At 42.6% G+C, this 15,541-nt stretch overlaps 1 protein-coding gene across 5 annotated transcripts in view; it reads right to left on the bottom strand.

Annotated features, from left to right (window-relative positions):
- XKR9 (XK related 9) overlaps nucleotides 1–15,541 on the bottom strand; it is a 125,950-nt gene that overhangs the window by 50,270 nt on the left and 60,139 nt on the right. For 3 of the 5 annotated variants that reach the window (XM_063668875.1, XM_054498142.2, XM_054498139.2), the window contains exon 2: nucleotides 2,546–3,095. In XM_063668875.1, coding sequence (XP_063524945.1) covers nucleotides 2,546–2,817 — 272 coding nt within the window. In that variant the 5' untranslated portion in view covers nucleotides 2,818–3,095. Of the gene's footprint in view, nucleotides 1–2,545; nucleotides 3,096–9,311; nucleotides 9,389–15,541 lie in introns of all 5 variants that reach the window. The other 2 variants (XM_063668876.1, XM_054498141.2) reach the window with 1 other exon arrangement.

The raw sequence follows: 15,541 nt of genomic DNA, 5'->3' as shown, positions 1-15,541 counted from the left end.
GATGTCGCCAACAGCCCCTCAATAGATGACATTCTAAAAGGCAGACCTCAGGAAGGCAGAAGTAAAGTAATTCTAGGGCCGAACATGGTGGCTCACACCTATAATCCCAACACTTTGGGAGGCCGAAGTGGGTGGATCACTTAAGGCCAGGAGTTTGAGACCAGCCTGGCCAACATGACTAAACCCCATTTCTACTAAAAATACAAAAATTAACCAGGTGTCATGGCACATGCCTGTAATCGCAGCTACTCAGGAAGCTGATGCAGGAGAATCTCTTGAACCCAGGAGGCGGAGGCTGCAATGAGCCGGGAAAGCGCCACTGCAGGCCAGCCTGGGTGACAGAGCAAGGCCCTGTCTCAAAAAAAAAAAAAAAAAAGAAAAGAAAAGTAATTCTAGGTAGAAGTCCTAAGATTCAAGAAGAAATAAAAAATAAAGAGAGTCGTAAATATATGGGTAAACATAAACAAAATTTAGTAGAATTTAACTACATGAGGTAGAAAAATACATAATATCATCTAGTGGGATTAAAAACAGGCATTAAAATGACAACAATATAAATATATTAGTTGGGAGCATAGCAAATCGAATTCTATTGTTTTGAGGTCTTTAAATTATCAATGTTAACAGCAAAGGTTTTGTTTTACTTTATACTTGGAACAATTTAAGACCGCACATTACGCACTATACTTCTAGGTAGGATCCAGCATATTGGAACAGACCAATGCTCCTGCCAAAGCAACTAGAGAAACTACAAACTGGGCTGATATACCTACAAATGCTTGTTGCTTGGAAATATTTGCTGATTCTATTACTCAGAACAAGAGGTTGAAAACCTGGATTCTGCCCAAGCAAAGGGCTGTTGTTAGGTAAGAAGAGAGGCCTAGTTCAATAGATTATAGCACATCCATACTAAAGGATACACCATGCAGCCTTTAAAAAGAGTAAAGCAGCTTTGTATGAACTCACTTCAGAAGATCTTCAAGATGTTTAAGCTAGGTTTTAGAGGTCTGTTGACCTCAGCTCAATCAATTTTTCCAACAACATATGTGCCAAATTTTGAAACTACACCATAGAGGCTAAAAGCTAAGCAGAAAGTCTTGAAAAAGCAAAACAGGCTTTCTGGTAGTCTTATGGTGCCAAGATAAAAATTAGTGTTCAGGACTTGTGGAGGTGAGATGACCACACCATACTCTCAGTTCCCTAGAGATTACAAACCAAAAGCAGATTGAACCTTAGTCTAAATGCCTACCAGAGAAAAAGCAAAACAGTAGCATTTGGAACTTCTATCATCTTTTGTATACAATGTGTAATATTCAATCAAAAATTACTAGGTGTATCAAGAGACACTGAAAATCAAGGCAATTTGGCCTTTCTTTTATAATACAATTTATAATTGATAACACAATGTACCTTAAGGTCCTCATTTGAATGCTGATGAAAATAGTTCTGTAGATGTGCAAATTTTCCATTATTAGAATGGCAAGTAACAGAGAATTTATCGTATTTCTAAATTCCTTGCAAAAGCAACTTTTATCTTTCTTCAATATTACAACTACATAATTCTTAATATTGCTCATACGGAGTACTCATTTAATCTTACCTATTACATATGTATTTGTTCATCAGCACTTTTACTGTATTTCTTTAAACATTTTCGTCTTATTGAGAATGTGCAGTTTGAAAATTGACTTCTAATACCAACAACTAAAGCACTTTCTTTCCAGCTTTTCCTAAAACCTGTAAACTTCTTTCTCACTGCACATTCTGTTTCTTTTACATATTAAAAACATAATAACTATAGCTTCAAAAAGGCAAAATATGTGAAAATATTTTGAAAACTATAAGTCTCCACATAAATACAATGGCATTATTCCCATTAATTAATATAAGAAAAGCCTGGAATTTTTTTAATACATTCAACTAAGGATCATGAATTTGTTGCTTTTTAACAGGACAGAATCAAAAGTAGAATCACTTAAAGTAATAGTGGAGAGGTCATAAAAAATTAAATATACAGAGAATCATGGAATTCTGAGGGCCTATTTAGAGTCTAGTTTCTCTACCTATAACAACATGATTCTTAAGGTTGCTTTAGTTCTATGACTCTGTACCTAGCTAACCACATAGCTACTGCATTATTGCAGCAAAAATTTCATTTAGTTAAATCAATGATAAGTATCAAAAAAGTGAGTACTCTCTCAGTTACAAGTGAAATGCCATATTTACACAATCAGACTTAGAATATACACAGAAGATAAAAGTTCTGTAAGACATAGAAATGTCTTTTTCCTTCTCATGAAAACTGAGTTCATATCAGAAAATTTAATTAGATATTTAATTAGATAAATTTAAACATTTTTATTAATGAACCTGGAAAATTCTGACAGTATGGCAATGACTTATATTAGCACAATAGTGAGGAGCAAGTAACCTTTGTGCTTCATGCAAACAATGGATCTTTGTACATTTGACTACCAAGATACAAAATGGTAGCTTCTGTTTGGAAAAAGAAAAACAGTGGTAATGATTAAACATGTATGCTCACCTTGTAAAAACTCCTCCTTGCAAGCAATGAAGTAGAAGAAAACAATGCTGACTTTCTTGGCCTGCTTTCTTTAAATCAGCCTTGAACCAAGAATAACTAAAACACTGAGCCACAAGTGTTCCAAAAAGCATAAAGCTTAATGCTAAAACACTAAAAACATACTGTCCTTCATGGAAAAATCTGACAGATACCCATATGTCCACAATTAAATCAGTTATGTAGATTATAATGCCAAGAACTGACATTATAAAATTCTGTTTAGTATATTTCATTATGAATGACTATAGCTTTTCGTTATCTACTTTTTTCTCCCTCACAAAAAGGGAAAAAAAGCCGAATAAATATTGGTATATCCTTTGGTATAGCATTGAATTTTAATTTCTACTCCCTAAATCTATTTAGAAGAAAGAATAAATAATATGAAATGGGAACACTAACACCAAAGTGACTAATTTTGACTTTCTTTTCTAAATCTCTAATCTAGGTCCAATGTTACAAGGCTTTAATCAATCTTCTGTTTCACAATGATCTTCATTGCAGATGACAAGACCTAAAATAAAACAGATATTTAAGTTCCAAAATATCTTTTTTTTCTTTTTATTATTATTATTATACTATTATTATTATTATTATTATACTTTAGGCTCTATGGTACATGTGTGCAACGTGCAGGTAAGTTACATATGTATACATGTGCCATGCTGGTGCGCTGCACCCACCAACTCGTCATATAGCATTAGGTGTATCTCCCAATACTATCCCTCCCCCCTCCCCCCACCCCACAACAGTCCCCGAAGTGTGATGTTCTCCTTCCTGTGTCCATGTGTTCTCATTGTTCAATTCCCACCTATGAGTGAGAATATGCGGTGTTTGGTTTTTTGTTCTTGTGATAGTTTACTGAGAATGATGATTTCCAATTTCATCCATGTATAATATTAAAAACTTGGCAATGATTTTATCAAAACTCTACTTTTTCTAAAAATAATATATTGCCACTAAACACAGTTCTTATACTAGCTTTGGGAAAGTCTCAGAAATATACTTGATAGTTGATAACTTCCTCTCAGACTATTTATCTTTTAAAAATATGACCTACCCACAAAGAAATTTATCACATGATTTTATAGTGGCAAACTGGAAACAACCTAAATATTTCAACATAAGGAAATGGTAAAGTAAATAAAGGTAGATTCATAAAATGGAATATTATAAAACTACTAAAATATATGTAACAAAGGTACAATAGTTGTAAAAATTCTTAATATGGTTTTGGCCCAGCAATTCCATCTAGGATTCTATCCTAGGGAAATATTCAAAAATGTACAAAAAGATAATCTTTGCAGAGCCTTTTTTATAAGAGCGAAATATTGAAAACTACCTGAATGACAATTGAGAAGCCTAGTTCAATAGATTATGGTACATCCATATTAAAGGATACACCATGCAGCCTTTAAAAAGATTAAAGCAGCTTTGTATGAATTCACTTCAGAAGATCTTCAAGATGTTTTAAGTGAAAAAAGCAAATCCCAGAAAGATAAATACTGTATACTATTTATGGTTTTTAATTATACATGGAGAGAGGAAGGGGGTTGAGAGTAGGAAGCAAACGCAACTTCAGTTGTTTTCTCTCTATACTGCTATATTTTTTGAGGTTTTTTTTTACAACACACTTGTACTGATGTTGTTAGGTATATAATTTTTTAAAATAAAAATAGTAAATGATACTCATGCAGAATCTCGATGACTGGAGAAAATATTTATGCTACTAATGAAAGCTAAATTTACTTACCACTATGTGCCAAGCACTGAGCAAAATGTTGTATATAAAACGCCCCAATTTAATTCTTCTATCACTTAAAATGTAGATTCTACTATTATTTTTACTATTTTATAAACATACTGAATGAACAGAATCTGTATACAAGATTTGTCTGACTCAATGGTGGTTTTTTGGTTTGTTTTCCTAATTAATTGCCAACAGTTCACAAAAAACGCAAATGCTTAACTGCTATCAAAAAACAGAAAGATCTTCTATACTAGATTAGTCCTTCATGAGCAGTGGCTGCCCCTTTAGATGGGGCATGCTCTCTCCTGTTCAACACAGTAGTCATCTGGCCCATTTCAGGCATTTCAACAGCTGGGTCTCAATGTTAATGCAGCTAGCTACTAGCTGTGTGTCCTTAAATGTGTTCGTTTCAGCCTTATACTTTATTTTCTTCATCTAAAATGTGGAGAGAATAATGGTATATACCTTATAGGGTTGTTGTGAAGGTCAAGAAAGATAATACATGTAATACATATAAACCCCTAGAAAAGTACTTGGCACACAGTTAGGGCCCAGTAAATGTTAGTTATCATTATTACTTTGCTAACTGCTTGCCTGGCCTCTGTAAGCATATGAGTTTGCAATGTCTGACCTGACTTCATATAATGTTAAGTGAAAAAGTACTATGGTATGATCTTAAAGGTAAGGAGGGATAAATGAGCTCTGGAGCCCTGAAGCAATAGGACTGGTGTTCTTACAAGAAGAGGAAGCAACACCAGAGAAAAGGCCATGTAAGGACACAAGAAGGCAGCCATCTGTAACCCAAGGAGAAAGAACCTCACCAGAAACCAACCCTGCTGGCACATTGATCTTGGACTTCCAGTGTCCAGAACTGTCAAAAAATAAATTTCTATTGTTTAAGCTAACAAGTCTGTGGTATTCTGCTATGGCAGCCAGACCAGTTAACACACTATGTTTCTATAAAAAATATTTATTACTTTAAACACACCAAGGTGAATGTTTACTAAAAACACACACACACACACTAATACTTACTGTGTTCTTATCATTTTATCACTTATAAGTATTTTGCTAAAAAGTCTTCAGAATAATATTAAAAGGTATTTCATTCGTCTTACAGAATAAAGCAACAGTTATGATCACTGCTTCTCCTGTCAAGAATGTTGTGGCCAAGAGGACAGAAAAAAAGTTTAAAAACTGAGTTTTTAAAATCTAGTGGGCCGTGAATTTCCCTGCAGTAGGTTTCTTATGTTAACATGAAAGACCTCAAGCCAATATACACATGAGGTTTAGGAGGATGAGATTAATCGGGAGGTTCTGCTCAATTGAACTAATTAAATATTTACTTAGAACCTACCATGTGCTGTTTTAGGCTTTCCTGGATATAGCAAGTGATGACAGACAAATATTCCTGCCCCTGTGGAACTTATACCCTAGCACAGAAAGATAATCAAGGGGTATCTCAATTACAATTATTTGATCTTTATAAATTATATGAATGTATTAAATTATCACATGTACCTCAAAAATATGTACATCTATTAAGTATCATTTTTAAACATAAAATTCAAAATATAGTCAATTAACAATAAAAAATAATAAATCAAATATATTAGAAGGTGGTAAGTGCTATGGAAAAAATAAAGCATAGTAAGGAAGATCAGCCATTACAGTAGAGATGGGCATATCATGGGCTGTGACATTAATTAGATTGGTCAGGGCAGGACTCACTGAGAGGGTGGCATTTGAGTAGTGAAATTGGCCATGTGAATATGAGATGGAAAAGCTTTCCAGCTTGAAGGAACAGCTAGTTCAAAAGTCTAATGCACTAGATTTTGAATCCTTCAAAAACAAAAGTTTCAAAAAATATTGTCAGAAATTCCTTAGCATGGTTCTATTGGATATGTTTAATGTGCATACAAATCCTGTTCTAATATCATTCTTAAAAATATAATTTCTTAAGCTTTACTAAGAAAAAAATTGCTTATATAGGAGAAGAATAGATGGTAGTAATAGTAGCTACTACTGCTAGGTGTTTACTAAAAGTGAAGTTTTTTTGGCATAAATTATTTCATTTAATCCTCACAAATCCCTGTGAAAACAGTATTATTGACGCTATTGTGTAGACCAGAAAACTGAGGCATAGAGGTGTTGGGTATTTAGGTGAGTTTTCTCTAATAAGTAAAATCTGTTTGCCTCCAATGCTTAGGTCCTACCCACAATATACTTACACAGTATCTGAAGAGAAAACAGAAAACACTTATAGCTGTGTGAGTATAACACTTAGGCATAGCAGTCTATAGATTTGAGATAGAATACACATTATTATTGTATATCATTATTTTCTGTAGTGAAATTAAAGGGAGAGAGGAATATAGTTAGAATTGCAAATGATGTGATCTAAACCTTTCTAAACAAAAATCTTGGCCAGGTACAGTAGCTCACGCCTGCAATCTCAGCACTTTGGGAGGCTGAGCCAGGCAGCTCACTTGAGTCCAGGAGTTCAAGACCAGCCTGGGCAACATGGTGAAACCCTGCCTCTACAAAAAAAAAAATACAAAAATTAGCCAGGCATGGTAGTGTGCTCCTGTAGTGTCAGCTACTTGGGAGGCTGAGGTGGGAGGATCATTTAAGCCCAGGAAGCGGGGGTTGCAGTGAACTGATATGGCATCGCTGCACTCCAGCCTGGGCAACAAAGTGAGACCCTGTCACAAAACAAAACAAAAAAAGATTTTTTTTTTTTTTTTAATCTTTAACTTATTTTCCACTGCTTTTTCTCAGGAAAACTTTATAGTCTGAGAACATGTTCAAAAGAATAAAACTTGACTAAAACACAATAGTTAAGCTAAAATTTTGCTTTAAATGATTTTAAATGTAGATAAGTTCCTTAAAATTACAGACTATAATACTTCAGTATTCCATATGTGCATTTCTTAATCTCTCTACCCATAAAGAGAGCTTCCTTTACCTGGCAAGAGTAATAAAAATAGTAGTAGCAGGTTTGGGTGGGTTGTTTGTTTGTTTAAGAGATAGGGTCTCTCTATATTACCCAGGCTGGTCTTGAATTCCTGTGCCCAAGTGATCCTCCCACCTTAGCCTCCTGAGTAGCTGGGACTATCAGCACAGGTACCATACCTGGCCAACACTAGCAGTTTTGAGTCAACTTTTGCAAGATGGAAAGAATAATTTCCAAGAAACAGAAACTGTTACTGGCAGAACATTAGATGCAATAGATTAATCTAATATGGTAATATCCATATTCCTAATTTAGTCAGGCAGAACATAACACCAAGTAGAAGGAAACCTACATAGCAAGCTAATACATATGGCAGATCTGATAAAGAGAGCCTGCAGGTCTTTCAATAATCACATAGTTGTATAACTTGTATTAAGAATAGTTCATCTCTATCTCTATGGTTGATCACTATTCCAGTACCACCTTAGGTAAAATAATGCCACCTACAAAGTTTGGCTTCATAAGGGACTTCTTACACTTACTGACTTAATAGGACAATGATATAGTCTGAATACATGTCCCTACCAAATCTCATGTTGAATTGTAATCCCCCATGTTGGAGGTGGGACCTGGTTGGAGGTTTTGGGTCATAAGGGTGGATCTCTCATGGTTTCGTGCTGCCCTCACGATAGTGAGCGAGATCTGGTTGTTGTAAAGCATTGCATCTCCCCCACTACTCTCTTTTTTGCTCCTGCTCTCTCCATGTGAGACACCTGCTCTCTCTTCACCTTCTGCCATGATTGTAAGCTTCCTGAGGCCTCTCCAAAAGCAGATTCTGGCATTTTGCTTCCTGTACAGCCTGAAGAACCATGAGCCAATTAAACTTATTTTCTTATAAATTACCCAGTCTCAGGTATTTCTTTATAGCAATGCAAGAATGGCCTAACACAGAAAATTGGCACCAGTAGTAAAGTTTTGCTATAAAGATACCTGAAAACAAGAAAACAGTGTTAGAACTGAGTAACAGGCAGAGGCTAGAAGAGTTTATAAGACTCAGAGAAGAAGGGAAGATGAGGGAAAGTTTGGAGCTTCTTAAAGGTTGTGACCCTAATGCTGATAATGATATGGACAGTGAAGTCCAGGCTGCTGATGTCTCAGATGGAAATGAGTAACTTATTCAGAAGTGGAGCAAAGATCACCCATGTTATGCCTCAGCAAAAAGCTTGGCTGGATTGTATTTGTGCCCTAGAGATCTATGGAAGTTTGAACTTCAGAGTGATGATTTAGGGTACCTGGCAGAAGAAATTTCTAAGTAGCAAAGCATTCAAGACGTGGACTGGCTGCTTCTAACAACCTATGCCCAGATGTGGAAGCAAGAAAATGACTGAAAATTTCAATTTATATTTAAACAGGAAGCAGAGCATAAAAGTTTGAAAAATGTGCAGCCTGGCCAGGTGAGACAGAAAGAAAAAGCTTCTTCAGAAGAGAACTTTAAGCAAGCTGTACAGCAACCACTTGCTAAAGATATTTGCCTAACTAAAAGGGAGCCAAGTGCTAATATCAATGACAGTGGGTTCAAGTGATTTTCCTGCCTCAGCCTCCCCAAGTAACTGGGACTACAGGCGCACACCACCAAACCCGGCTAATTTTTGTATTTTTAGTAGAGACGGGGTTTCGCCATATTGGGCAGGCTGATTTCAAACTCCTGACCTCAAGCGACCCACCCACCTCGGCCTCCCAAAATGCTGGGATTACAAGCATGGGCAACTGCGCCTGGCCCTCTTTTCTTATAAATTACCTAGTCTCAAGTATTTCTTTACAGCAATGCAAGAATGGTTTAACACAAACGGTTTCAATCCAATTCCAAATATCAACCTAGCTATGTGGCTACCTGGCTGCAAGCCAAAATAGGTAACTTTTGCCCACTGTACAACTATCTGAGATAAAGCAGATATTTAAAGAAATTAAAACTAGGAAACTTTCCCTTGTCAACCAAATATAACACACATAAAATATAGACTTACTTGTCAAATATAAAAAGCCATCTTTGACTCAAAGTCCCTTCTGGAAAAATCTTCATCTTGTGAATATTTTACTTCTTCTTCATTAAAAACAAGTATAATTAAAGGATGTATAAACCTTTAAGATCGAATACTAAAATGAAACTGAAATCACCTGTTAGTCACATGTGGCATTTTCTAATCTAGTGATAAGAATCTGTGCCATTGTGAATACAGTACACCCTTTTATAACTATCTCATTGAGAGGAAGAAATAGCATAGGTCCTTTCATAGGCTGACTAGGTTCCAAGCTTTCACTGTATTTGTCAAATAAGTCAAGAAAATACAATTTGTCTCACAACATATCCAAATGGATAACATGTCATGTTTGAAAAGGAGGTTCTTAAATTTGAAGTACTCTAACAAAGTATCATAAACTTAGCCCTATCTACTTTTCAACCTTATACCTTCTCAAATCTTATGCCCCAAGAGCATATGATTGTTGGTCTGTATTCCCAAAATAAGCACTACTTTTCTTCCATTTCCAAGCCTTTGCTCAAGGTTATTTACTGCTGTCTAGAATAACTGCCATCTATCTGATGAAATTCTGTCAATCCTTTAAGAATCAGCTCAAAAACCCACCATCTTTAGGCTTTCTCAGATCATCCCAATATGTTTCTCCCCTTTCTCCTTGCAATCTCATCACTTCAGCTGTACTTCTCTTCTAGTATTTACCCACATATGCTTTTTTTTAAGAGACAAGGTCTTGCTCCATCACTCAGGCTGGAGTGCAGTGGCACAATCATAGCTCACTATAACCTCGAACTCCTGGGCTCAAGCACTCCTCCAGACTCAGCCTCCCAACAGTGCTAGGATTACAGGCTCATTCCACCATACCTGAACCCACATATACTTTAAAAGTATCTCCTTCATGGTTATGACCCTCTAGAAAGCAAAGACTATCTTATTCATTTTTTTTTTCCTTTTTTTTTTTTTTTTTTAATTTATGAAGTATTTATTGATGATTCTTGGGTGTTTCTCGGAGAGGGGGATATGGGAGGGTCATAGGATAATAGTGGAGAGAAGGTCAGGAGATAAACACATGAACAAAGGTCTCTGGTTTTCCTAGGCAGAGGACCCTGCGGCCTTCTGCAGTGTTTGTGCCCCTGGGTACTTGAGATTAGGGAGTGGTGACGACTCTTAAAGAGCATGCTGCCTTCAAGCATCTGTTTAACAAAGCACATCTTGCACCGCCCTTAATCCATTTAACCCTGAGTTGACACAGCATATGTTTCAGAGAGCATGGGGCTGGGGGAAAGGCCATAGATCAACAGCATCCCAAGGCAGAAGAATTTCTCCTAGTCAGAACAAAATGGAGTCTCCTATGCCCACCTCTTTCTACACAGACACAGCAACAATCTGATCTCTCCTTCCTTTCCCCACACTTCCCCCCTCTTCTTTTCAACAAAACCGCTATCGTCCTCATGGCCCGCTCCCAATGGTCGCTGTCTCTTCGGAGCTGTTGGGTACACCTCCCAGACAGGGCAGCCGGGCAGAGGCGCTCCTCACCTCCCAGACAGGGCGGCCGGGCAGAGGCGCTCCTCGCTTCCCAGACGGGGCCGCCCAGGCAGAGGCGCTCCTCACTTCCTCCCAGACCGGGTGGCAGCCGGGCAGAGGCGCTCCTCACCTCCCAGACGGGGCGGCCGGGCAGAGGCGCTCCTCACTTCCCAGAGGGGGCGGCCGGGCAGAGGCGCTCCTCACTTCCCAGACGGGGCGGCCGGGCAGAGACGCTCCTCACTTCCTCCCAGACGGGGTAGCGGCCAGGCAGAGGCGCTCCTCACCTCCCAGACAGTGCGGCCGGGCAGAGGCGCTCCTCACTTCCCAGACTGGGCGGCCGGGCAGAGGCGCTCCTCACTTCCCAGACTGGGTGGCCGGGCAGAGGCGCTCCTCACCTCCTAGACAGGGTGGCCGGGCAGAGGTGCTCCTCACTTCCCAGACGGTGTGGCGGCTGGGCAGAGGTGCTCCTCCCTTCCCAGATGGGGCAGCCAGGCAGAGGTGCTCCTCACTTCCTCCCAGACGGGGTGGCGGCCGGGCAGAGGCACTCCTCACCTCCCAGATGGGGCAGCCGGGCAGAGGTGCTCCTCATCTCCCAGACGGGGCAGCCAGGCAGAGGTGCTCCTCACTTCCTCCCAGACGGGGTGACGGCCGGGCAGAGGCACTCCTCACCTCCCAGACGGGGCGGCCGGGCAGAGGCGCTCCTCACCTCCCAGACGGAGTGGCCAGGCAGAGGCGCTCCTCACTTCCCATATGGGGTGGCTGCCGGGCAGAGGCGCTCCTCACTTCCCAGATGGGGCAGCCGGGCAGAGGCGCTCCTCACTTCCTCCCAGACGGGGTGGCGGCCAGGCAGAGGCGCTCCTCACCTCCCAGACGGGGCGGCCGGGCAGAGGTGCTCCTCATCTCCCAGACGGGGCAGCCGGGCAGAGGTGCTCCTCACTTCCTCCCAGACGGGGTGACGGCCGGGCAGAGGCGCTCCTCACCTCCCAGATGGAGTGGTCAGGCAGAGGCGCTCCTCACTTCCCATATGGGGTGGCGGCCGGGCAGAGGCGCTCCTCACTTCCCAGATGGGGCAGCCGGGCAGAGGCGCTCCTCACTTCCCAGATAGGGCGGCCGGGCAGAGGTGCTCCTCACTTCCCAGATGGGGCAGCCGGGCAGAGGCGCTCCTCACTTCCTCCCAGACGGGGTGGCGGCCAGGCAGAGGCACTCCTCACCTCCCAGACGGGGCGGCCGGGCAGAGGTGCTCCTCATCTCCCAGATGGGGCAGCCGGGCAGAGGCGCTCCTCACTTCCTCCCAGACGGGGTGGCAGCCGGGCAGAGGCGCTCCTCACTTCCCAGACGGGGTGGCTGGGCAGAGGCGCTCCTCACTTCCCAGACGGGGCGGCCGGGCAGAGGTGCTCCTCACTTCCTCCCAGACGGGGTGGCAGCTGGGCAGAGGCGCTCCTCACCTCCCAGACGGGGCGGCCGGGCAGAGGTGCTCCTCACTTCCTCCCAGACGGGGTGGCGGCCGGGCAGAGGCGCTCCTCACCTCCCAGACGGGGTGGCCGGGCAGAGGCACTCCTCCCTTCCCAGACGGAGTGGCCAGGCAGAGGCGCTCCTCACCTCCCTGAGTGGGCGGCCAGGCAGAGGCGCTCCTCACTTCCCAGAGTGGGCGGCCGGGCAGAGGCGCTCCTCACTTCCCATACGGGGTGGCAGCCGGGTAGAGGTGCTCCTCACTTCCCAGATGGGGCAGCTGGGCAGAGGTGCTCCTCACTTCCTCCCAGACGGGGTGGCGGCCAGGCAGAGGCGCTCCTCACCTCCCAGACGGGGCGGCCGGGCAGAGGCACTCCTCACCTCCCAGACGGGGCGGCCGGGCAGAGGCGCTCCTCACCTCCCAGAAGGGGCGGCTGGGCAGAGGCGCTCCTCACTTCCCATATGGGGTGGCAGCCGGGCAGAGGCGCTCCTCACTTCCCAGACGGGGTGGCGGCCAGGCAGAGGCGCTCCTCGCTTCCCAGACGGGGTGGCGGCGAGGCAGAGGCGCTCCTCACTTCCCATATGGGGTGGCGGCCGGGCAGAGGCGCTCCTCACTTCCCAGACGGGGTGGCGGCGAGGCAGAGGCGCTCCTCACTTCCCAGATGGGGCAACCGGGCAGAGGCGCTCCTCACTTCCTCCCAGACGGGGTGGCGGCCAGGCAGAGGCGCTCCTCACCTCCCAGACGGGGCGGCCGGGCCGAGGTGCTCCTCATCTCCCAGACGGGGCAGCCGGGCAGAGGCGCTCCTCACTTCCTCCCAGACGGGGCGGCAGCCGGGCAGAGGCGCTCCTCACATCCCAGACGATGGGCGGCCGGGCAGAGGCGCTCCTCACTTCCCAGATAGGGCGGCCGGGCAGAGGGGCTCCTCACATCCCAGACAATGGGCGGCCAGGCAGAGATGCTCCTCACTTCCTAGACGGGGTGGCGGCGAGGCAGAGGCTGTAATCTTAGCACTTTAAGAGGCCAAGGCAGGAGGCTGGTAGGTGGAGGTTGCAGCGAGCCGAGATCACACCACTGCACTCCAGCCTGAGCACCATTGAGCATTGAGTTAGCAAGACTCCGTCTGCAATCCCAGCACCTCGGGAGGCCGAGGCAGGCAGATCACTCGAGGCCAGGAGCTGGAGACCAGCCCGGTCAACACGGTGAAACCCCGTCTCCACCAAAAATACAAAAACCATTCAGGCGTGGCGGCGCGCGCCTGCAATCCCAGGCACTCGGCAGGCCGAGGCAGGAGAGTCACAGGAGCCCGAGGCAGGGAGGTTGCAGCGAGCCGAGATCATGGCAGTACAGTCCAGCTTCCATAACAGCGGGAGACCGAAAAAAGGAGAGGGAGACCGAAGAAAGGGGAGGGAGAGGGAGAGGGAGAGGGACTCTTATTCATTTTTAACATGCCCTCAATATGTCTACAACATTACTTTGCATGTTGTAAGTAAATAATAAACTATTGTAAATGTAACTGAACAGAACGTAAAAAATATTTGATCTGATTTCTTGGAGAGGAACTTAAACTTCAAGTCACATTTCTAAACATATTCACAAAGACTTAATTTTGTATCTTTTTTTTTTGACACGGAGTCTCACTCTGTCACTCAGGCTGGAGTGCAGTGCCGCGATCTCAGCTCACTGCAACCTCCGCCTCCTGGGTTCAAGTGATTCTCCTGCCTCAGCCTCCCAAGTAGCTGGGATTACAGGCACCCGCCACCATGCCCACCTAATTTTTGTATTTTTAGTAGAGACAGGGTTTTGCCATGTTGGTCAGGCTAGTCTCCCAAACTGCTGGGATTACAGGCATGAGCCACCACACCCGACCAAAAAATATATCTAATTGTCCATAGGTTTTTTTTACCTGGATATACCACAATTACCTCAATTTTATCTCATCTAAAACATAGTCACTATCTACCCTCTATTTATACTCTTTTTCTAGTATCTCCTTGTATGGCCCTATGCAAGTTGCCTTACTTTTAAATCCTTTGGCCTATTTCTTCATCTGCCAAATGAGGAGCTTGGCAATTGATTAAATGGAATCCAGAAGGAAAGTGCAAGTGAAAGTTTAATTTTTAAAAAAAGCTAATGAAACTGGACCTTGTCTCTCATCATATGCAAAAGCCAACTCAAGAAGGATTAAATGTAAGACCTTAAACTATAAAACTACTAGAAGAAAATATAGGTAAAATACATAAGGACATTGGTTTAGGCAACGATTTTGTGGCTAAGACCTCAAAAGCACATACAACTAAAATAAAAACAGACAAATTTGACTATATTAAATGAAAAAGCTTCTGCACAGCAAAGGAAACAATCAACAGGGGGCAGAGACATCTGCTGAACAGAAGAAAATATTTGCAAACTATTCTGACAAGGGACTAATATCCAGAACATACAAGGAACTCAAACTCAACAAGAGAAAACACAAATAATCCCATCAAAAAGAGGGTAAAGAAGATGAATAGACGATTCTCAAAAGAAGACATACAAATGGCCAACAAACACATGAAAAAATGCTCAACATCACTAATCATCAGGGAAATGCAAATCAAAACCATAATGAGATATCATCTTACCCCAGTTAGAATAGCTGTTATTAAAAAGACAATAACAGATGCTGGAGAGGATGCAGAGAAAAAGAACTCTCATACACAGTTGGTGGGAATGTAAATTAGTACAACCACTATGGAAAACAGTACAGAGATTTATAAAATACACACACACACACACACAGAACTACCATATGATCTAGCAATCCCACTACTATTTGTGTATCAAAGGGACAACTGCACCTGCATGTTTATCACAACATTATTCACAATAGGAAAGATATGAAATCAACCTAAAAGTCCATCAACAAACAAATGGATAAATAAAATGTGATATATACACACAATAAAATATTATTTGGCCATAAAAAAATAATGAAATCATGTCATTTGCAGCAACATGGATGGAACTAGAGATTATGCTAAGTGAAATAATCCATGCATAGAAAGACAAATATCACATACTCTTATTCATATGTGGGAGCTAAAAAGTTTATCTCAGCCAGGCATGGTGGCTGAAGCCTGTAATCCTAGCACTTTGGGAGACCAAAGTAGGAGGATCACCTGAATCGCCTGAGTTCAAGAGTTCAAGGTTACATTGAGCTATGATAGTGCCACTGCACTGAAGCCTGGGTGAAAGCCAGACCCTGTAA

Source organism: Pongo pygmaeus, chromosome 7 (assembly GCF_028885625.2).
Source record: "Pongo pygmaeus isolate AG05252 chromosome 7, NHGRI_mPonPyg2-v2.0_pri, whole genome shotgun sequence".
Classification (NCBI taxonomy): Eukaryota; Metazoa; Chordata; class Mammalia; order Primates; family Hominidae; genus Pongo; species Pongo pygmaeus.
This window is presented reverse-complemented; position numbering and strand designations above follow the sequence as displayed.